The 23,693-nt window shown below is 43.6% G+C and overlaps 1 protein-coding gene across 15 annotated transcripts in view; it reads right to left on the bottom strand.

Annotated features, from left to right (window-relative positions):
- LOC139555236 (focal adhesion kinase 1-like) overlaps positions 1 to 23,693 on the bottom strand; it is a 219,602-nt gene that overhangs the window by 65,406 nt on the left and 130,503 nt on the right. For 12 of the 15 annotated variants that reach the window (XM_071368874.1, XM_071368875.1, XM_071368868.1 and 9 more), the window contains 5 exons: positions 17,589 to 17,676; positions 16,003 to 16,038; positions 13,943 to 14,022; positions 13,753 to 13,815; positions 5,552 to 5,606 (listed from right to left, as the gene is read on the bottom strand). In XM_071368874.1, coding sequence (XP_071224975.1) covers positions 5,552 to 5,606; positions 13,753 to 13,815; positions 13,943 to 14,022; positions 16,003 to 16,038; positions 17,589 to 17,676 — 322 coding nt within the window. The remainder of the gene's footprint in view (positions 1 to 5,551; positions 5,607 to 13,752; positions 13,816 to 13,942; positions 14,023 to 16,002; positions 16,039 to 17,588; positions 17,677 to 23,693) is intronic. The other 3 variants (XM_071368877.1, XM_071368869.1, XM_071368872.1) reach the window with 1 other exon arrangement.

The following is a 23,693-nucleotide window of genomic DNA, read 5'->3' as shown; positions in this document are numbered from 1 at the left end:
GGCCCCAACTCCACCACATATCTACAGTACTAAATCCATGTGTATGTGTATGTATAGTGCATATGTTATCGTGTGTGTGGGTGTGTACGCATGTGTCTGTGCCTATGTTTGTGTTGCTTCACAGTCCCCGCTGTTCCATAAAGTGTTTTTTTTTATCTGTTTTTGAAATCACATTTTTCTGCTTACATCAGTTACTTGATGTGGAATAGAGTTCCATGTAGTCATGGCTTTATTTAGTACTGTGCGCCTCCCATAGTCTGTTCTGGACTATGGGAGGCAGGGAATGTGAAGAGACCTATGTGTCATGTCTTGCATGGGTGTCAGAGCTGTGTGCCAGTAGTTCAAACAGACAGCTCGGCGCATTCAACATGTCAATACCTCTCATCAATACAAGTAGTGATGAAGTCAAGCTCTCCTCCACTTTAAGCCAGGAGAGATTTACATATTAATATTACCTCTCAAATGACACCCTATTCACTGATCTGTATGAAGGGAAAAGGGTGCCATTTGGAACGCAGCCATGGTACAGTGTTTCCCCTATATTCACAGCGGTCGCCCGCCACTAATAAATTGTTGCCGCAGCAGAAAGAAAAAGTCATTTAAAAAATATATATATTTCTGCCGAGAACAGCTAGCCTGGGTCCTAAATTAGAATCCCAGCTAGCCTGGGTCCCAAACTGGAAGGCCAGCTAGCCTGGATCCTAAACTAGAAGGACAGCTAGCCTGGATCACAAACTAGAAGGCCAGCTAGCCTGGATCCCAAACTAGAAGGACAGCTAGCCTGGATCCCAAACTAGAAGGCCAGCTAGCCTGGGTCCCAAACTAGAAGGCTAGCTAGCCTGGGTCCCAAACTACAAGGACAGCTAGCCTGGATCCCAAACTAGAAGGACAGCTAGCCTGGGTCCTAAACTGGAAGGACAGCTAGCCTGGGTCCCAAACTGGAAGGACAGCTAGCCTGGATCTCAAACTAGGACAGCTAGCCTGAATCCCAAACTAGAAGGACAGCTAGCCTGGGTCCTAAACTGGAAGGACAGCTAGCCTGGGTCCTAAACTGGAAGGACAGCTAGCCTGGGTCCTAAACTGGAAGGACAGCTAGCCTGGGTCCTAAACTGGAAGGATAGCAAGCCTGGATCCCAAACTGGAAGGACAGCTAGCCTGGATGAGAGAGGTGCGGGGGCCTGCCTTAACCGGCATCCACGTCATCGGTGCCCGAGGAACAGTGGGTTAACTGCCTTGCTCAGGGGCAGAACGGCATATTTTTACCTTGTCAGCTCGGGGATTCGATCCAGCAACCTTTCGGTTAGTTCATAGAGTCCAACCAGTGTAGAGCGCCAGTGGAGTTGTTGGCCTGATCAATGTGACCGAGTCAATAGTGACTTCATTGTCCATTACAGGGTTGCAGTGAGTTTAAACGGCATAAAAAATGCATGAGACCTCACGCTTTAATGACAGGTGACGTTGACACTATTACTACAAACTGACAGGGACATACACGAACAGGGACATACACAAACAGGGACATACACGAACAGGGACATACACGAACAGGGACATACACGAACACACACCGTAATTAAAACTATCACTGTAAGTATGTCATCTAAATCTACTCCCTGCAGAACAACAAACATGTAACTAAATTAAATGTGAAAATATTTTTGAATGTGATTTTAAAGCCAGTTGCAGTGTGCATTACCAGAGTTGATATCTGGTACACAAGCTGATGTCCATTATAAGTGTAAATCCAGATGAATGCATAGCATCTACAGCAGACCTGTAGCATTTTACACTCCACTTAATGGATGGGGGGACGGTTGGAATTAGGAGAATATCCACTATATTTAAAAAAGTATGTGGACACCCTTTCAAATTAGTGGATTCGGCTATTTCAGCCACACCCGTTGCTGACAGGTGTACAAAATCGAGCACACAGCCATGCAATCTCCATAGACAAACATTGGCAGAAGAGTATGTGGCCTTACTGAAGACTTTCAACGTGGCAACATCATAGGATGCCACTTTTCCAACAAGTCAGTTCGTCAAATTTCTGCCCTACTAGAGCTGCCCAGGTCAACTGTAAGTGCTGTTATTGTGAAGTGAAAATGTCTAGGAGCAACAACAGCTCAGCCACGAAGTGGTAGACCACAAGCTCACAGAACGGGACCGCAGAGTGCTGAAGCGCGTAGCGCGTAAAAATCATCTGTCCTCGGTGGCCTGGGTCCCAAACTAGAAGGACAGCTAGCCTGGGCCGAGTTCCAAACTGCCTCTGTAAGCAACGTAAGCACAAGAACTGTTCGTCGGGAGCTTCATGAAATGGGTTTCCATGGCCGAGCAAACGCACACAAGCCTAAGATCACCATGTGCGATGCCAAACGTCGACTGGAGTTCGCCGCCATTGGACTGGAGAAGTGTAAACGCGTTCTCTGGGGTGATGAATCACGCTTCACCATCTGGCAGTCCGACGGATGAATCTGAGCTTGGTGGATGCCAGGAGAACGCTACCTGTCCCAATGCATAGTGCCAACTGTAAAGTTTGGTGGTGGAGGAAGAGTGATCTGTGGCTGTTTTTCATGGTTCGGGCTAGGCCCCTTAGTTCCAGTGAGGAGAAATCTTAACGCTACAGCATAAAATGACATTCTAGATCAGTGTGGAACTTAACTGGCCTGATTGCTATGGTGTGTGTGTGGTCCTCCACACCCTTTCCCAAAATCGCTACTGTGCCATTGTTTCCCCTTGCATTACTTGAAGTAGATCCAGAAAAACTAGTTGTAAATCTAGTAAGTCCAGAACTTGCATAGTCCAGAACCTGAACTCAACCCCATCGATCACCTTTGGGATGAATTGGAACGCCGACTGCGAGCCAGGCCTAACCGTTCAACATCAGTGCCTGACCTCACTAATGCTCTTGTGGCTGAATGGAAGCAAGTCCCCACAGCAATGTTCCAACATCTAGTGGAAAGCCTCCCCAGAAGAGTGGAGGATGTTATAGCAGCAAAGGGTGGAACAACTCCATATTAATGCCCATGATTTTGAAATGAGATGTTCGATGAGCAGGTGTCCACATACTTTTGGTTATGTAGTGTAGTTTATGGGGCTTTTTTTGTCTGTTCAAATACCCATCAGGATTTCTCCAGGAAAACGAGATTTAACAAGATAGAGACATTAGACCACACAAGTGCTTCATTCTAAATCATTTAAAAAAACTAAATGGCACCCTATTCCTTATATAGTGCACTACTATTGACCAGGGCCCATAGGGAATAGGGTGCACTACTATTGACCAGGGCTCATAGGGAATAGGGTGCCATTTGGGAGGCACACATTGTTGACTCTGGCAAAATAATGAAATGCTAGTTTCCCTCTACTTTTACCACGGGAGCCTGTCCTCATTGGTCGAAATGGAAACCTTCTCCAGTGAGCCTGGGGATGCTAATTATGCAAATGTCACCTCTGTGAAATCAATCATTTATTTTATTGCCTAATAAGATTATGCTTTGAGTGTGTATATTAGCACCTCAGCCATCTGCCAGGTAATGTACTCTGTCCAGCAGAGTGGATAGGGGCGGGAATAACCACCAGAAGATTTTTCTGTTCATCAAGAGAGGAGGGGTCTGGAGTGTGTGTGTGTTTACCTGTTTGTCTGTCTATGCATGTGTGGCTTCATGTGCGTCAATGAGAATTTGATCTGTTAATCATGTCATTGTGATGTAGGGAAAATACATTTGCAGGAATAAACAGTGTGAGGACGATCATGGTTTTTAAACTCCCAGAGTCAGAAGCTTCATCTTCAGTCGAATCATACAGTTTTTCGCACACACAGACACAGACAGACACACACACACACACACACACACACACACACACACACACACACACACACACACACACACACACACACACACACACACACACACACACACACACACACACACACACACACACACACACACACACACACACACACACACACACACACACACACACACACACATTTGGGGTGATGAAGGGGCATTGGGTTTCTATGCTAAAGATAACTAACAACTGAGTGGATAGTCAGGGGATGGATGATGGATGGATGACGGAGGGGAGGGTGACTGAGGCCTGACAGAAGGAGGTACCCCCTCCCCAGAATGCCCCCTCCTCCCTTTGTATCATAGTGCCTCTCCTCTTTCTAAAGATTGTATATAAGAATATGTATGAATAGAGTGTAAATAGTATTTCTGCTGTAATTCCAATATATAAGTCATATTTTTTTAATGTTTTATTATAATGTATTTGTATGTTTTATGTATATTACTGTCCTGTACTTTGTCATGTATTTCTATGTTTTATGTGGACCCCAGGAAGAGTAGCTGCTGCATATGCTGTAGCTAATGGGGATCCTAATAAACTACACTTCCCTTGCACCATTGGTGGAGGGAAAACAATAAAGTAGGTTTAGCAGTGACCTGTGGGGCTGTGGGGTCAGGCGCCACCCCCACCCCCAGGTAGAGCATCTGTCCACCCCTCTTTCTCTAACTGCCAGGCACCCACGCCCCCCACCCCTCTCAGGTCACTGGGCCCCACGATCACGCCTGCTCCATCGTGGCCCAGCAGCTATGTACACCCACACACGTGCCGTAAATCCATCACATCACACACAAACGCAGCTGGGGAGCGTGGGTGCATACACACACATACACACAGACATTAGTGGATTCGGCCAATGGCAGATAGACAGACAGATGCGCAATTCCCCTTTCAGGAGTTGCTTCAACTGACTAGTCCAATAACACAAAATACCCAACTGTGTACTAGGCTGTGCACTAGGTTTTTAGCTAGCCTATAAATTACAGTAAATAGCATAATTTTCCCACTGGTTTTTAGCTAGCCTATATATTACAGTAAATAGCATAATTTACCCACTGGTTTTAGCTAGCCTATATATTACAGTAAATAGCATCATTTTCCCACTGGATTTTAGCTAGCCTATATATTACAGTAAATAGCATCATTTACCCACTGGTTTTTAGCTAGCCTATATATTACAGTAAATTGCATCATTTACCCACTGGTTTTTAGCTAGTCTATATATTACAGTAAATAGCATCATTTTCCCACTGGTTTTTAGCTAGCCTATATATTACAGTAAATAGCATCATTTTCCCACTGGTTGTTCTCAGTGGATGTCAGGTGCTGTTGTCTAGTGAGATGAAAGGAGTCGACAGATGTCAGGTGCTGTTGTCTAGTGAGATGAGAGGAGTTGACAGATGAGTGGGTGTGATTCAGCTGGGGCTAATCCCCCCCCCCCCCCCCCAGGCCTGTATGTACGAGGGAGGCCAAGCCTAGAACTAGGCCAACTCTGCCTGTACAAGGCTGGAACAAAGAGCCCAGTACCATAAGACACTTCAGACGGCAGGAAATAAAATATGGAATCTTCAGTGCGTGGTACATTGACATGAAGCTGTGGCGCTATCTCTGAGAATACATTGGAGACTGACTGGACCTTAGAGATATTTTCTCATCAATAACTCTGAAAGAATAACGAAATGTTTCTGAAGCATCATCTCACCTTGACTGAATCCAGTAAACTCTTAGGGAAGAATCTTCTTAAGCCCACGTCTTTTCTGTAAAGAAAAAAGAGCAGAGGAAAAGGAGAACATCAGTTTAGCAAGACCCACATGAGAATGCAAAACTTTCACTTTAGCAATGAATGCAAATTGTCTACTTTCGGATGAATATCCACATAGTCCCCTGACTGAATTGGTGTAGGATGAAGTTGCCCCTAGACGCTGACCTTGGGTCAGTTTAGCATTTTCCACACTAATAGTTAAGGTTAGGATTGGAAGCTGATCCTAGATGTGTACTTAGTGGAAACTTCACCCCGTTACAGAATTGTAACTCTCTGATACCAATCTACCAGGGAAGCAGGAGAGAAACACATCCAGTTACTCAGGGTCATTAGTGGGACATACAGTATCTAACGTGAATACTGCAGCTCAGGCCTCTGAAGTTGACACTGCCATTTTAGTCATTAGCAGACGCACTTATCTAAACTTACAGGAGCAATTAGGGATAAGTGCCTTGATCAAGAGCACATCGATAGATTTTCCACATAGTCGGCTCGGGATTTCAAACCATTGACCTTTCGTTTACTCCCCCAATACTCTTAGCCGCTAGGCTACCTGCTGTTATTCACAAAACATAGTGCCTTCAGAAAGTATTCACACCCCTTAACTTTTTCCACATTTTGTTGTGTTAAATCCTGAATTTAAATTGATGAAATATACTTATTTGTTGTTGGCCTACACACAATACCCCATAATGTCAAAGGGGAATTATGTTTTTCAAAATTTTGACAAATTAGTTCAGGAGTAAAAATGTGCACAAGTCACATAATAAGTTGCATGGACTCCATCTATGTGCAATAATAGTTTTTAACAAGATTTTTGAATGACTACCTCATCTCTGTACCCCACACATACAATTACAGTATCTGTATGGTCCCTCAGTCGAGCAGTGAATATCAAACACATATTCAACCACAAAGACCAGGGAGCTTTTCCAATGCCTCGCATAGAAGGGCGCCTATTGGTAGATGTGTAAAAATAAAACAAGCAGACATTTGAGCATGGTGAAGTTATTAATTACACTTTGGGTGGTGTATCAATACACCCAGTCACTACAAAGATACAGGCGTCCTGCTTATCTCAGTTGCTAGAGAGGAAGGACATTTCTCAGGGATTTCACCATGAGGCCAATGGTGACTATAAAACAGTTACATAGTTTAATGGCAGTGATAGGAGAACACTGAGGATGGATCAACAATATTGAAGTTACTCCACAATACTAACCGAAATGACAGAGTGAAAAGAAGGAAGCCTGTACAGAATAAAATCATTCCAAAACATACATCCTGTTTGCAATAAGGCTCTAAAGTAACACTGCAAAATATTGTCCTAAAAACAAATGTTATATTTTCAAGCAAAGTGGTGGCTGCATTATGTTATGGGTATGCCTGTAATCATTAAGGACTGGGGAGCTTTTCAGGATTTTTTTTTTTACGGAATGGAGCTAAGCACAGGCAAGATCCTAGAGGAAAATCTGGTTCAGTCTGCTTTCCACCGGACACTGGGAGATGAATTCACCTTTCAACAGGACAATAACCTAAAACACAAGGCCAAATATACGCTGGAGTTGCTTACCAAGACGACATTGAATGTCCCTGAGTGGCATAGTTACAGTTTTGACTTAAATTGGCATGAAAATCTATGGCAAGACTTGAAAATGGTTGTCAAGCAATGATAAACAACCAACTTGAATAATTTTTGAAATAATAAATGGGCAAATGTTGCACAATCCAGGTGTGCAAAGCTCTTGGAGACTTACCCAGAAACACGCCAAAGGTGATTCTAACATGCATTGAGTCAGTTGTGTGAATACTTAAGTTAATTAGATATGTCTGTATTTAATTTTAAATACATTTGCTAAAATTGATAAAAACATGTTTTCACTTTGTCATTATGGGGTTTTGTTAGTAGATTTTTGACAAAAGCAATCTATTTAATTTAGGCTATAAAACAACAAAATGTGGAATAATTCAAGGGTTATTAATACCTTCTGAATATATCTTATCGGTCTGTGTACGGAGAAAAGGAAGGAAAAGGGAAAGGGGGATGTAAAAACAGCTAAACTTGACATTGGCTAATGACTAACCAGAGAGAGTGAGAGAAAGGGAGAGAGACAGATTTGCGGGGAAGAAGACCTGAGAGAGAGAGAGAGACAGAGAGAGAGAGACAGAGAGAGAGAGACAGAGAGAGAGACAGAGAGAGAGAGAGAGAGAGAGACAGAGAGACAGAGAGACAGAGAGACAGAGCGGCCTTGAGATGGAGTAGAGGAGAAGAAGAGTCACAGTGTAGGTTTTAAAGCCTTTAAATTCCTCCCTCCCACACAATCAATTCATCATAAGTGCTCTATGAAAAGATAGCTTGTTAAAACACGAGGCGCTCCCATGGCCATTTACGTTCCGCCGGCCAGAATCAATCAACATCATTTATAAGGCCAGGGCCAGAAAAGCTGCCAGAAAATTGATGCTGCCTTGGCATTAACATGATGAAGCTTTGCTGGTAACCCCTTGACTTATTCCATATTTTGCTGTGATACAGCCTGAATTAAAAATCGATTAAATCAATTTTTTTCTCACCCATCTATACACAATACCCCATAATAACAAAGTGAAAACATTTTAGCAAATTTATTGAAAATGAAATACAGACATTTCTAATTTACATAATTATCTACACCCCTGAGTTAATACATGTTAGAATCACCTTTGGCAGCGATTACAGCTGTGAGTCTTTCTAGGTATGTCTGTAAGAGCTTTGCACAACTGGATTGTACAATATTTGCACTTTATTTTTTGTATTCTTTAAGCTCTGTCAAGTTGGTTGTTGATCATTGCTAGACAGCCATGTTCAAGTCTTGCCATAGATTGTCAAGCCGATTTAAGTCAAAACTAACTATGCCACGCAGGGACATTCAATGTCGTCTTGGTAAGCAACTCCAGTGTATATTTGGCCTTGTGTTTTAGGTTATTGTTCTGCTGAAAGGTACATTTATTTCCCAGTATCTGTTGGAAAGCAGACAACCAGGTTTTCCTCTAGGATCATGCCTATGCTTAGCTCTATTATTTTTATCCTAAAAACTCCCTAGTCCTTGCCGAAAACAAGGATACCCATTACATGATGCAGCCACCCCCATGCTTGAAAATATGAAGAGTAGTAATCAGTAATGTGTTGTGTTGGATTTTCCCCAAACATATCACTTTGTATTTAGGAGATAAAATTAATTTCTTTGCCATTTCTTTTTGCAGTTTTACTTTAGTGCCTTATTGCAAACAGGATGCATGTTTTAGATTTTTTTTAATTCTGTACAGGCTTCCTTCTTTTCACTCTGTCATTTAGGTTAGTATTGTGGAGTAACTACAATTTTGTTGGTCCATCCTCAGTTTTCTCCTATCACAGCTATTAAACTAACTATTTGAAATTCACCATTGGCCTCATGGTGAAATCCCTGAGCGGTTTCCTTCCTCTCCGGCAACTGAGTTAGGAAGGACACCTGTATCTTTGTAGTGACCGGGTGTATTGATACACCATCCAAAGTGTAATTAATAACTTCACAATGCTCAAAGAGATATTCAATGTTATCTTTTTTTTAACCATCTACTAATAGGTGCCCTTCTTTGTGAGGCATTGGAAAACCTCCCTGGTCTTTGTGGTTGAATATGTGTTTGAAATTCGCTGCTCGACTGAGGGACCATACAGATAATTGTTTGTGTGGGGTACAGAGATGAGGTTGTCATTCAAAAATCTTGTTAAACACTATTATTGCACACACAGTGAGTCCATGCAACAGTGGTAGGCCTGATCAGCGACAACAATGAGGCAGCCTATAGGGAGGTGGTCAGAGAACTGGCAGTGTGGTTCCAGGACAACAACCTCTCCCTCAATGTGAGCAAGACAAAGAAGCTGATCGTGGCCTACAGGAAAAGTCGGGCCGAACAGGCCCCAATTAACATTGACAGGGCTGTAGAGGATCGAGAATTTCAAGTTCCTTGGTGTGCACATCATCAACGAACTATCATGGTCCAAACACACCAAGACAGTCGTGAAGAGGGCAAGGCAACACCTTTTCCCCCTCAGGAGACTGAAAAGATTTGTCATGGATCCCCAGATCCTCAAAAAGTTCTACAGCTGCACCATGGAGAGCATCCTGACCGGTTGCATCACAGCCTGGTATGGCAACTTCTCGGCATCCAACCGTAAGGCGCTACAGAGGGTAGTGCGTACGGCCCAGTACATCACTGGGGCCAAGCTACCTGCCATCCAGGACCTATATAATAGGCGGTGTCAGAGCAAAGCCCAAAAGATTGTCAGAGACGGGGGGGGGGGGGGGGGCTGTTCTCTGCTACCGCACATCAAGCAATACCGGAGCGCCAAGTCTAGGACCGAAGGTTCCTTTACAGCTTCTAACCCCAAGCCAAAAGTCTGCTGAACAATTGAACAAATGGCCACCGCACTATTTACATTGACCCCCCCCTCATTTGTTTTTACACTGCTGCGACTCGCTGTTTATTATCTATGCATAGTCACTTCACCCCTACCTACATGTACAAATTACCTCAACTAACCTGTACCGCCGCACACTGACCCGGTACCGGTACCACTTTGACATTATGGAGTATGGTGTGTAGGCCAGTGACACTAAATCTCAATTTAATCCATTTTAAATTCAGGCTGTAACAAGAAAATGTGGAAAAAGTCAAGGTGTGTGAATACTTTCTCAAGGCACTGTAGGTGTATTTGAGGATCTGTATGCCACAACAATGAGTGACAAGGAGTTGGCATGATGGCACAAACAGATTGGCACTTAGGGGATGTACAGTGGGGAGAACAAGTATTTGATACACTGCCGATTTTGCAGGTTTTCCACCTTACAAAGCATGTAGAGGTCTGTAATTTTTATCATAGGTACACTTCAACTGTGAGAGACGGAATCTAAAACAAAAATCCAGAAAATCCCATTGTATGATTTTTAAGTAATTAATTTGCATTTTATTGCATGACATAAGTATTTGATCACCTACCAACCAGTAAGAATTCCGGCTCTCACAGACCTGTTAGTTTTTCTTTAAGAAGCCCTCCTGTTCTCCACTCATTACCTGTATTAACTGCACCTGTTTGAACTCGTTACCTGTATAAAAGACACCTGTCCACACACTCAATCAAACAGACTCCAACCTCTCCACAATGGCCAAGACCAGAGAGCTGTGTAAGGACATCAGGGATAAAATTGTAGACCTGCACAAGGCTGGGATGGGCTACAGGACAATAGGCAAGCAGCTTGGTGAGAAGGCAACAACTGTTGGCGCAATTATTAGAAAATGGAAGAAGTTCAAGATGACGGTCAATCACCCTCGGTCTGGTGCTCCATGCAAGATCTCACCTCGTGGGGCATCAATGATCATGAGGAAGGTGAGGGATCAGCCCAGAACTACACGACAGGACCTGGTCAATGACCTGAAGAGAGCTGGGACCACAGTCTCAAAGAAAACCATTAGTAACACACTACGCCGTCATGGATTAAAATCCTGCAGTGCACGCAAGGTCCCCCTGCTCAAGCTAGCGCATGTCCAGGCCCGTCTGAAGTTTGCCAATGACCATCTGGATGACCCAGAGGAGGAATAGGAGAAGGTCATGTGGTCTGATGAGACAAAAATAGAGCTTTTTGGTCTAAACTCCACTCGCCGTGTTTGGAGGAAGAAGAAGGATGAGTACAACCCCAAGAACACCATCCCAACCGTGAAGCATGGAGGTGGAAACATCATTCTTTGGGGATGCTTTTCTGACTGCACGACTGCACCGTATTGAGGGGAAGATGGATGGGGCCATGTATCGTGAGATCTTGGCCAACAAACTCCTTCCCTCAGTAAGAGCATTGAAGATGGGTCGTGGCTGGGTCTTCCAGCATGACAACGACCCGAAACACACAGCCAGGGCAACTAAGGAGTGGCTCCGTAAGAAGCATCTCAAGGTCCTGGAGTGGCCTAGCCAGTCTCCAGACCTGAACCCAATAGAAAATCTTTGGAGGGAGCTGAAAGTCCGTATTGCCCAGCGACAGCCCCGAAACCTGAAGGATCTGGAGAAGGTCTGTATGGAGGAGTGAGCCAAAATCCCTGCTGCAGTGTGTGCAAACCTGGTCAAGAACTACAGGAAACGTATGATCTCTGTAATTGCAAACAAAGGTTTCTGTACCAAATATTAAGTTCTGCTTTTCTGATGTATCAAATACTTATGTCATGCAATAAAATGCAAATTAATTACTTAAAAATCATACAATCATACAATGATTTTCTGGATTTTTGTTTTAGATTCCGTCTCTTACAGTTGAAGAGTGCCTATGATAAAAATGACAGACCTCTACATGCTTTGTAAGTAGGAAAACCTGCAAAATCGGCAGTGTATCAATACTTCTCCCCACTGTATGTAGTATAATGACGAAAGGACGTAGGAAGTAGCCTAGCTATGTTAAATCAAGAGGAAACCTGTTCTGTAGTTTCTAGCAGTGCTGAAACACAACATTATGATTTCCCCCATGCTCAGTATTAATCCCAGGCCCTACAGTAATCCAAGTTTCCCACCAGGTTGTTCAACCTCCCTCCTCTCCTTCCCCTTTCTCTCCCTCCATGTCTGTCACCTTGTTAGCCATCAGTCACCCAGATTGGAAGTACTCTCTGATTGGAGTGTCCCTGCTACCCTTTCTTTCTCTCTCCCTCCCTTCCCACATCCACCCTTATCTCCTCCTCTCCTCCCCTTCTCTCCTCTCTGTTCCTCTCCTCCTCCTCCTCTTCTTTCTCCTCCTCTGCTCCCTTCTCTCCTCCTCTCTCCTGTATATCCCCCACTCTTCTCTTTTCCTCCTTCTCTCCTCTCTCCTCATCCTCTCGCTCCCGTACATCCCCCTCTCTCCCCTTCCTTTCCTCCCCCCTCAGTGCTGGGCTCTGTGTATGTGGGTAAGTGGATTGATTGACCTGTAACTAATGCTAGCCAACACAATGAGCCCCAGTGTCTGCATATCTTGTTAGGCATGTTTCTCAGCTAGCAGTGCCCTGCCTTACAACCTGCCTGCAGGCCCAGTGGAATTAATAAATCCCTTAACTTTGCATATCCTTGGAGCCAGCCAAGTAGGGCATTGGTTACGTCCCAAATGGCACCCTTTATAGTGTACTACGTTTGACCAGGGTCCATAGGGCTTCATAGTGCACTATGTAGGGAATCGTGTGCCATTTTGGGATGCAGCCATACATTTTCCCTGCATAAGGAAGGAGGTGTGAGAGAGATTCTTCCCTCTGAAAGGAGGCAGAACACAATGTGAGGTCTTGGTCTCTCTCCCCCTCTCCTATTCATCCATCAGGCGTAAGATGTAAAAAAAAAAAAAAAGTGACCTCCAGTGTTTTTCAATCAATATAGAGAAAAGAGAGAGGGATGTTAGTGGTTAGCAGGCCTAGTTAGAGACTGAAGGCCTGAGCATATGACAAAAGGACTAATTGGAATGCATTGTTAGAAACGGCCATGATTAAGGTGACCTCTCAAACTTGATCAAATAGCATAGCTCAGACAAGCATGTTGGCCCGCAGACCTAAGACCCTGGAGGAGGTTTCAAAAACGTATGGCCACGGCTCTTTTTACCCATGTCAGGGGTTCTCAAACCTCTCCTCGGGGACTCCCAGAAGGTCCATGTATTTCAACTGTTCCCAGCTTGCACACCTGATTCAGATTGTCAACTAGTCATCAAGCCCTTGACTAGTTGAATCAGGTGAGTTAGTTCAGGGCTACAACAACATTGTGAAACGTCTGGTGGTCCCCAGGAGAGGTTTGAGAACCACTGACCTATGTGATCTTTATGAAGGATGGTTATCATATAACCCATTAACACACTAGGCAAGGCTGCTGCTACCATTGGTACTGATCTCACTGTACTAGCTAAAAATAGTCCACTTCAAGATGATTTTGTGTATTGAGGTTATAGGATATCTCAGGACATTATATGTAAATTATACATAAATAAATGCATTATATCCCCTTTATAGGAATTCCTCTAGTTGTTTCTGGGTAAAGATCAACAGAGACCTACAATATTGACTGAATAGTTGATTCTTACAGTGAGCAGAGAAACCTAAGATATTAACAGATGACAATCAAGCCAAAGGGGACTTACTCTAATAGTTCATAGTTAGATTTCTTGTCCAGGGCATTTCCTCGCATCTCCCGGAAGAATCTCCTGTAAGGGAAACATGTCTTGGTGAGTGGGGGGGGGGGGGTCAATGAGAACTGTAACAACATGGGAGCTAGCTAGCGCTCATGAGAGAACAGAACATTTGACCAATCTTGGATAACTGTAAACTGACCTGATTTCAAGGCATCCCAACTTAAGTGCAATGTCTTGCTCAACCTGATCCGCTATCTCCACCATGTAGTCATTTTTCACCTGAAAGACAGAACCGAAGACACGTTTTCATGTTATTGCCCCATTGCGCTAGTATTTGTTTTTTTCTGTGCATATGACCTACACATTTTGATTTGATTTTGATTTGGTTTTGGTTTTAGAATGGGAGTCTAGAATACTGCAACCAACATCACAATGAACAGGTGGCTTTAACGCAGAAGTGCTTGACTTTCTGGTATTGAAAAACTAAAGACTAGCTGGTAACCTGGGCCCAGATTCACAAAACACTTCAGACGCAGACATGTATAAAGCTTCTTAAGAACAAAAAAAATAAGTTCACAAGATAGTTTGTCAGTGCGATTCCTTAACAATATATTAAGATTTCATGACTTTCCTCCAAACTTCTCAAATATCTTCTTACAAACTTTTTTAGCTAGCTATCTAGCTAGCAATGGCAATCATGTTAGCATATTTCCTACTGAGATTACTGTTCTAAAACATGTTCTTGGGTTTAAAATAATGAATACTGAACCTTTCAGATGAAGCCTGTGAGTGAATTATACATGTTACATTGCTTTCATTAGCTTATTTTCTCACTGCCCTGAGTTTAAGACAAGGGTTTAACTATCTTGGAATTAACATCATTTCCAAGAACAAATCCAATAACTTTATTTTCAAGAATCTAATTCTTTCTTAACTTTTTGCTTAAGGAGAAACATAAGAAATAACACAATAACATTTCCAATAACCTTTTAGAGGAATAGCAAATTTGCTTAACTTTCTATAGTTAAGGAACCAATTGCAGTTGAGAAGAAATGTCTTCTTAAGAAGGTTTTGTGAATCTGGTCCCTGGTGTTTCTGTGTGGAGGGAGTATGGGGGCTTTACACAGGGCAGAGCAAGCAGATGTCACACATGAACACTGACTTCTAGAATGAGGGTTAGAGCACACTGACTTCTAGAATGAGGGTTAGAGCACACTGACTTCTAGAATGAAGGGTAGAACACACTGACTTCTAGAATGAGGGTTAGAACACACTGACTTCTAGAATGAAGGGTAGAACACACTGACTTCTAGAATGAAGGGTAGAACACACTGACTTCTAGAATGAGGGTTAGAACACACTGACTTCTAGAATGAAGGGTAGAACACACTGACTTCTAGAATGAGGGTTAGAACACACTGACTTCTAGAATGAGGGTTAGAACACACTGACTTCTAGAATGAGGGGTAGAACACACTGACTTCTAGAATGAAGGGTAGAACACACTGACTTCTAGAATGAAGGGTAGAACACACTGACTTCTAGAATGAAGGGTAGAACACACTGACTTCTAGAATGAAGGGTAGAACACACTGACTTCTAGAATGAAGGGTAGAACACACTGACTTCTAGAATGAAGGGTAGAACACACTGACTTCTAGAATGAAGGGTAGAACACACTGACTTCTAGAATGAAGGGTAGAACACACTGACTTCTAGAATGAAGGGTAGAACACACTGACTTCTAGAATGAAGGGTAGAACACACTGACTTCTAGAATGAGGGGTAGAGCACACTGACTTCTAGAATGAGGGGTAGAACACACTGACTTCTAGAATGAGGGGTAGAACACACTGACTTCTAGAATGAAGGGTAGAACACACTGACTTCTAGAATGAAGGATAGAACACACTGACTTCTAGAATGAGGGTTAGAACACACTGACTTCTAGAATGAAGGATAGAACACACTGACTTCTAGAATGAGGGTTAGAACACACTGACTTCTAGAATGAGGGTTAGAACACACTGACTTCTAGAATGAGGGTTAGAACACACTGACTTCTAGAATGAGGGGTAGAACACACTGACTTCTAGAATGAGGGGTAGAACACACTGACTTCTAGAATGAGGGTTAGAACACACTGACGTCTAGAATGAGGGGTAGAACACACTGACTTCTAGAATGAGGGGTAGAACACACTGACGTCTAGAATGAGGGGTAGGACACAGGGTACAAAGGCATTGAGGGGGACCTTACTGCTATACAGCTCTTCAACAAACACTCCATCCATCCCTCCAGAGAGAGAGAGACAGAAAGACACAGACAGAGTGAGAGAGACAGACAGTGGCAGAGACATTAAATCTTATCACCCATAATAACAGCCCATAAGAACCTGACGGTGATATTGGTTGACAAAGGCTGGGTGGGTGCACCTGCAGTAATAGCAACACAACACTGGCAGACTGACACAGAGCGAGACATTTCCTGAGACAGATGAATGTTTGCTTCTGAATGATAGCGAGCACTGTTTCATGGGCTATTATGTCCTCTCTGAATGTCCCATTTGTCATGTTGAGCTCCAGCTCTTTGTATTCTAACACCAATAGAGACATTGATTCTGCCACTGTAGATCATGGAAACAGAACCTGCTTCCTGAAAGTGTTGTTCCATACCAGACTGAATTCAGGACAGAAGCTCTTTTCATGCTCCATGATTAGCCCTTCAAACACTGACCTTTCACCTTCCATCAGTACCATTTTCCTCTCAGCTGGCACTCAGCAAAACCATGAGAGTAAAAAGAGGAAACCAGCACACTGCTCTTGCTAGTATCACTGCCCTCAATAAGCTCTGATGAAGGCCGCGAGGCCGATACATAAAGCTTAATAAAGAGCAGTGTGCGGGTTTCCTCTTTTTACTCTCATCTTATTCAACTGTTACCATGCACCTGAAACAAAGATAGCTCAGATGTGCAAGTGCCTTTTGAATTTTAAAACCACAAGAGTAAAACTCACAAGTGAGCCCAAATGTTTTCCGCTGCTGTAAAAATGGCCTCTCTTCTCCCCCATCTGGATGGGAGGGATTGTCTCTTCCCCAGAGCGCCAGACACCAGGCAGAGTCCCCCTAGGCCCACTAACCCAGTTCACCTATCTGCCTCGCGGGTGGCTACACACCGTGTGTTATGCCCTAATACCTCCCCCCTACTGCACGCATACACTCCCACACACACACACACACACACAGTAAAGGCTTGGATCCCTCAGACACAGACAGACACAGACACACACACATTTGCACACATGGCTGCACAAACACATACACACACACACTGTTAGAAGTGCTATATGCCTCCACCAGCGGTTACAGTGTGGTTGAATAAATAGCGTGGTCAATGGCCTGTTAGAAACCAGGCTGTCTCTCTGTTAATCAACTCCCATGGATAATGTTTTGGGGTGTGGGGGTTTTAGGGCTGCCAGAGTTCATCAATTAACTCGTTAGCTTTTTGTAATTTTAGTGCACTTGTTTTTTTTTTATTATAAGCTATTAATCGCATTGTCTGAAAGCATTCACATTACACTGAAAACATCCCAAATATATAATCTATACAGCTAAAAACAACAATGTGATGTCAAAGTTGACATTGAGGTTAAAGAAAGTGTGCTTTACTAATTCACATGATTTCACGAAGGTTATTTTCAACAAAATCAAGACATCAATATTCTTGTAATGCTTTTTGTATAAAGAATCTTAAATTACAGCTCAAATGAAAGTAATTTCTGAATTTGCATTTAATCACAGGAAATCCTGTGATTAACTTGATTACATTATTTTTCTGTTTGTCTCACCTGCTGGTAGAAGTAGTTGAGTGTGGGTTTGTCTTCACTGAAGTGGTGCAGGAATCCCTTTGGAAGGTAGCGAATACGCAGCTCATATCTGGAGAGGAGGAATATGTCACTGTTTAGACAAAACACAGAAGCATGTAACACAGAAGGGACCAGGGGTTTTGTACTCTAAGCTCTTCTAGTCACAGAGCTACAGTAGACACCAGTCTTCTAGTCACAGAGTTACAGTAGACACCAGTCTTCTAGTCGCAGAGCTACAGTAGACACCAGTCTTCTAGTCACAGAGTTACAGTAGACACCAGTCTTCTAGTCACAGAGCTACAGTAGACACCAGTCTTCTAGTCACAGAGTTACAGTAGACACCAGTCTTCTAGTCACAGAGCTACAGTAGACACCAGTCTTCTAGTCAGAGCTACAGTAGACACCAGTCTTCTAGTCGCAGAGCTACAGTAGACACCAGTCTTCTAGTCACAGAGCTACAGTAGACACCAGTCTACTAGTCGCAGAGTTACAGTAGACACCAGTCTTCTAGTCGCAGAGCTACAGTAGACACCAGTCTTCTAGTCACAGAGCTACAGTAGACACCAGTTTTCTAGTCACAGAGTTACAGTAGACACCAGTCTTCTAGTCACAGAGCTACAGTAGACACCAGTCTTCTAGTCACAGAGTTACAGTAGACACCAGTCTTATAGTCGCAAAGCTACAGTAGACACCAGTCTTCTAGTCACAGAGCTACAGTAGACACCAGTCTTATAGTCACAGAGTTACAGTAGACACCAGTCTTATAGTCGCAAAGCTACAGTAGACACCAGTCTTCTAGTCAGAACTACAGTAGACACCAGTCTTCTAGTCAGAACTACAGTAGACACCAGTCTTCTAGTCACAGAGCTACAGTAGACACCAGTCTTCTAGTCACAGAGTTACAGTAGACACCAGTCTTCTAGTCGCAGAGCTACAGTAGACACCAGTCTTCTAGTCAGAGCTACAGTAGACACCAGTCTTCTAGTCACAGAGTTACAGTAAACACCAGTCTTCTAGTCGCAGAGCTACAGTAGACACCAGTCTTCTAGTCACAGAGCTACAGTTGACACCAGTCTTCTAGTCACAGAGCTACAGTAGACACCAGTCTTCTAGTCACAGAGTTACAGTAGACACCATTCTTCTAGTCGCAGAGCTACAGTTGACACCAGTCATCTAGTCGCAGAGCTACAGTAGACACCAGTCTTCTAGTCAGAACTACAGTAGACACCAGTCTTCTAGTCACAGAGCTACAGTAGACACCAGTCTTCTAGTCGCAGAGCTACAGTAGACACCAGTCTTCTAGTCGCAGAGCTACAGTAGACACCAGTCTTCTAGTCGCAGAGCTACAGTAGACACCAGTCTTCTAGTCAGAACTACAGTAGACACCAGTCTTCTAGTCACAGAGCTACAGTTGACACCAGTCTTCTCGTCACAGAGCTACAGTAGACACCAGTCTTCTAGTCGCAGAGCTACAGTTGACACCAGTCTTCTCGTCACAGAGCTTCTAGTCACATATACAGTTATCAAATCAAATGTTATATTCATTTGTATTTATTTGTCACATTCTTCGTAAACAACAAGTGTGGACTAACAGTGAAATGCTTACTTACAGGCCCTTCCCAACAATGCAGAGTTAAAGAAAATAAAGAAATAGAAAAGTAAAACAGGTAATAATAAATACACAATGAGTAACAATAACTTGGCTATATACAAGGTACCAGTACCGAGTCGATGTGCACGGGTACGAGGAAATTGAGGAAAAAACTGTATGTACATCTAACTAGGAATAGAGTGACAGATAATAAACAGTAGCAGCAGCGTATGTGATGGGTAAAAAAAACAAATAGTGCAAAAGTGAAAATGCAGATAGTTAACCAAATAGCTACCCAGACTAACTATTTACAGTGCTTTGCAACAGTATTCAAATGAAGTCCACCTGTGTGAAATGTAAGTGTCACATGATCTCAGTATATATACACCTGTTCTGAAAGGTCCCAGAATCTGCAACACCACTAAGCAAGGGGCACCACCAAGTAAGCGGCACCATGAAGACCAAGGAGCTCTCCAAACAGGCCAGGGACAAAGTTGTGGAGAAGTACAGGGTTGGGTTATAAAAAAATATCAGAAACTTTGAACATCCTACGGAGCACCATTAAATCCATTATACATTTTTTTTAAAGAAAATGGCACCACAACAAACCTGCCAAGAGAGGGCCGCCCACCAAAACTCATGGACCAGGCAAGGAGGGTATTAATCAGAGAGGCAACAAAGAGACCGAAGATAAACCGGAAGGAGCTGCAAAGCTCCACAGCAGAGATTGGAGTATCTGTCCATAGGACCACTAAGCCGTATACTCCATAGAGCTGGGCTTTACGGAAGAGTGGCCAGAAAAAAAGCCATTGCTTAAAGAAAAAAAAAGCAAACCCGTTTGGTGTTCACCAAAAGGCATGTGAGAGACTCCCCAAACATATGGAAGAAGGTACTCTGTCCCAGGGTCCTTAGCTTAGTGAAGAGCTTGGAGGGTTCTATGGGATTGAATGCTGAGCTGTAGTCAATGACCAGCATTCTCACAGGGCGGCAGGTAGCCTAGCAGTTAGCGCATTGGGACAGTAATCAAAAGGTCGCTGGTTCAAATCCCAGAGGCGACTAGGTAAAAAATCTACCGTTGTGCCCTTGAGCAAGGCACTTAACACTAATTGCTCCTGTATAATAGCGTCTGCTAAATTACTAAAATGCAAATGTGTTCCTTGTGGGAAAGGGCAGTTTGGAGTGCAATAGAGATTGCATCTTCTGTGGATCTGTTGGGGCAGTATGTGAATTGGAGAGGGTCCGGGGTGTCTGGGATGATGGTGTTGATGTGAGCCATGAGCAGCCTTTCAAAGTATTCCATGGCTACACGTCTGCCTAGGGGAGATGGTCATTTAGACAGGTTACCTTGGCGTTTTTGGGCACAGGGACTATGGTGGTCTGCTTGAAACATATAGGTATTACAGACTGTGTTGGGGAGAGGTTGAAAAAGTCAGTGAAAACACTTGCCAGCTGGTAAGTGCATGCTCTAAGCACGCGTCCTGGTAATTCGTCTAGACTTGCGGCCTTGTGAATGTTAACCTGTTTAAAGGTTTTACTCACACTGATCGCACAGTTGTCCAGAACAGCTGGTGCACTAATGCATGTTTTTAATTATTTTTATTTCACCTTTATTTAACCAGGTAGGCCAGTTGAGAACAAGTTCTCATTTACAACTACAACCTGGCCAAGATAAAGCAAAGCAGTGCGACAAAAACAACAACACAGAGTTACACATGGGATAAACAAAAGTACAGTCAATAACAATAGAATAATCTATATACAGTGTGTGCAAATGGAGTAAGCAGGTAACACAATAAATAGGCCATAGTAGCGAAGTAATTACAATTTAGCAAATTAACACTGGAGTGATAGATGTGCAGATGATGATGTGCACGTAGAAATACTGGTGTGCAAAAGAGCAAAAAAATTTAAATAAAAATATGGGGATGACGTAGGTAGTTGGATGGGCTATTTACAGATGGGCTGTGTACGGCTGCAGCGATCGGTAAGCTGCTCAGATAGCCGATGCTTAAAGTTAATGAGGGAGATATAAGTCTCCAACTTCAGCGTTTTTGCAATTCATTCCAGTCATTGGCAGCAGAGAACTGGAAGGAAAAGCGGCCAAAAGAGGTGTTGGCTTTGGGGATGACCAGTGAGATATACCTGCTGGAGTGCGTGCTACGGGTGGGTGTTGCTATGGTGACCAGTGAGCTGAGATAAGGCGGAGATTTACCTAGCAAAGACTTATAGATGACCTGGGGGCAGTGGGTTTGGCGACGAATATGTAGCGAGGACCAGCCAACGAGAGCATACAGGTTCACAGTGGTGGGTAGTATATGGGGCTTTGGTGACAAAACGGATGGCACTGTGATAGACTGCATCCAGTTTGCTGAGTAGAGTGTTGGAGGCTATTTTGTAAACGACATTGCGGAAGTCATGGATCGGTAGGATAGTCAGTTTTACGAGGGTATGTTTGGCAGCATGAGTGAAGGAGGCTTTGTTGTGAAATAGGAAGCCGATTCTAGATTTAACTTTGGATTGGAGATGCTTAATGTGAGTCTGGAAGGAGAGTTTACAGTCTAGCCAGACACCTAGGTATTTGTAGTTGTCCACATATTCTAAGTCAGAACTGTCCAGAGTAGTGATGCGTCGGGCGGGCGGTTGCAGGCAGCGATCGGTTGAAGAGCAAGCATTTAGTTTTACTAGCATTTAAGAGCAGTTGGAGGCCACGGAAGGAGTGTTGTATGGCATTGAAGCTCATTTGGCGGTTTGTTAACACAGTGTCCAAAGAAGGGCCACATGTATACAGAATGGTGTCGTCTGCATAGAGATGGATCAAGGAATCACCCGCAGCAAGAGCAACATCATTGATATATACAGAGAAAAGAGTCGGCCCGAGAATTGAACCCTGTGGTACCCCCATAGAGACTGCCAGAGGTCCGGACAACAGGCCTTCCGATTAGACACACTTAACTCTATCTGAGAAGTAGTTGGTGAAGCAGGCGAGGCAGTCATTTGAGAAACCAAGGCTGTTGAGTCTGCCTATAAGAATACGGTGATTGACAGAGTCGAAAGCCTTGGCCAGGTTGATGAAGCCGGCTGCACAGTACTGTCTTTTATCGATGGCGTTTATTATATCGTTTAGTACCTTGAGCGTGGCTGAGGTGCACCCATGACCAGCTCGGAAACCGGATTGCACAGAGGAGAAGGTACGGTGGGATTCGAAATGTTTGTTAACTTGGCTCTTGAAGACTTTGGAAAGGCAGGGCAGGATGGATATAGGTCTGTAACAGTTTGGGTCTAGAGTGACACCCCTTTGAAGAGGGGGATGATACGAAAGAGGTTGAACAAACTAGTAATAGGAGTTGCAACAATGGCGGCGGATAATTTTAGAAAGAGAGGGTCTAGATCAGGGGTGTCAAACATACGGCCCGCGGGCCGGAACCGGCCCCCAAGGAGGTTCGATCAGGCCCGCAGGATAATTTGAAAGTGGAAAAAATGCATAAAAGACATGGAATTAATATTTTTAATTCGCTGCAATTCATGGATTATCCGCTAAGGGGCGCACTCTTTCCATCAGAGTAGAAGACAAGCTGCATCACTGAGACAGACTGAAAACAGCAGACGGTATCAATGCGCCATCTGCTGCTTGTTACGACGTTGTTAATACCTTGGTCTCGACGCCACTACGAGACTCATCACAGCGAAAAAGATGACGGCTTGCAAGGACAACTGAGAAGAGATAAGATTAACGAATTGCTGGCGGGTCTGAGGAAACAGCAGTCAACTTTCATCCAGAGCCGAGAAGTCAGTGAAGCAGCGGTAAAAGCCAGCTACCTAATTGCTAGCGAAATAGCATTAGCATCGAAGCCGTATTCCGACGGTGACTTTGTTAAACGATGCATGATGAAGGCGGCTGAACTTGTATGTGCCGAGAAGCGACAAGCTTTTGCCAATATTAGCCTGACGAGGAATACTATAGCAGAGAGGATTTCGGAACTATCGGCAGATTTAGACAGTCAATTGAAACAGAGAGTCAAGTCAAGTATTTGGTGAACTTGAGACAGAATTTTCAGTTTTTCGCTCACCTTTCACAGTTAAAGCTTCTGATCTGCCGGTCGAAATTCAGCTAGAGATAATTGATTTGCAGTGTGATGCAGATTTGAAGGGCAAATTTGCCTCTGTAGGTCTGGACAGATTTTATCAGTATCTACTACCAGGGTACCCCAAATTAACAGCCCTGGCTGCTAAAATTTTGTGCATGTTTGGGACAACCTACCTTTGTGAACAAATTTTCTCAGTGATGAATATCAATAAAACAAAAATGCGTTCAAGGCTCACAAACAAGCACTTAAATGACATTCTGAAAGTGACAGCTAGTCAGGACATGACACCTGGTGTTGATGCACTTGTACAGGCCAAAAGATGCCAAGTTTCAGGAACAAATACAAGTCCAGACTAGACTAACACCTTTAAAATGCTGCCTTAGATACTGTTTGCATTGAAAGAATACAGCT

Source organism: Salvelinus alpinus, chromosome 26, assembly GCF_045679555.1.
Source record: "Salvelinus alpinus chromosome 26, SLU_Salpinus.1, whole genome shotgun sequence".
NCBI classification, from domain to species: Eukaryota; Metazoa; Chordata; class Actinopteri; order Salmoniformes; family Salmonidae; genus Salvelinus; species Salvelinus alpinus.
Note: the sequence above shows the minus strand (reverse complement) of the source record. Positions and strands in the feature narration are given on the sequence as shown.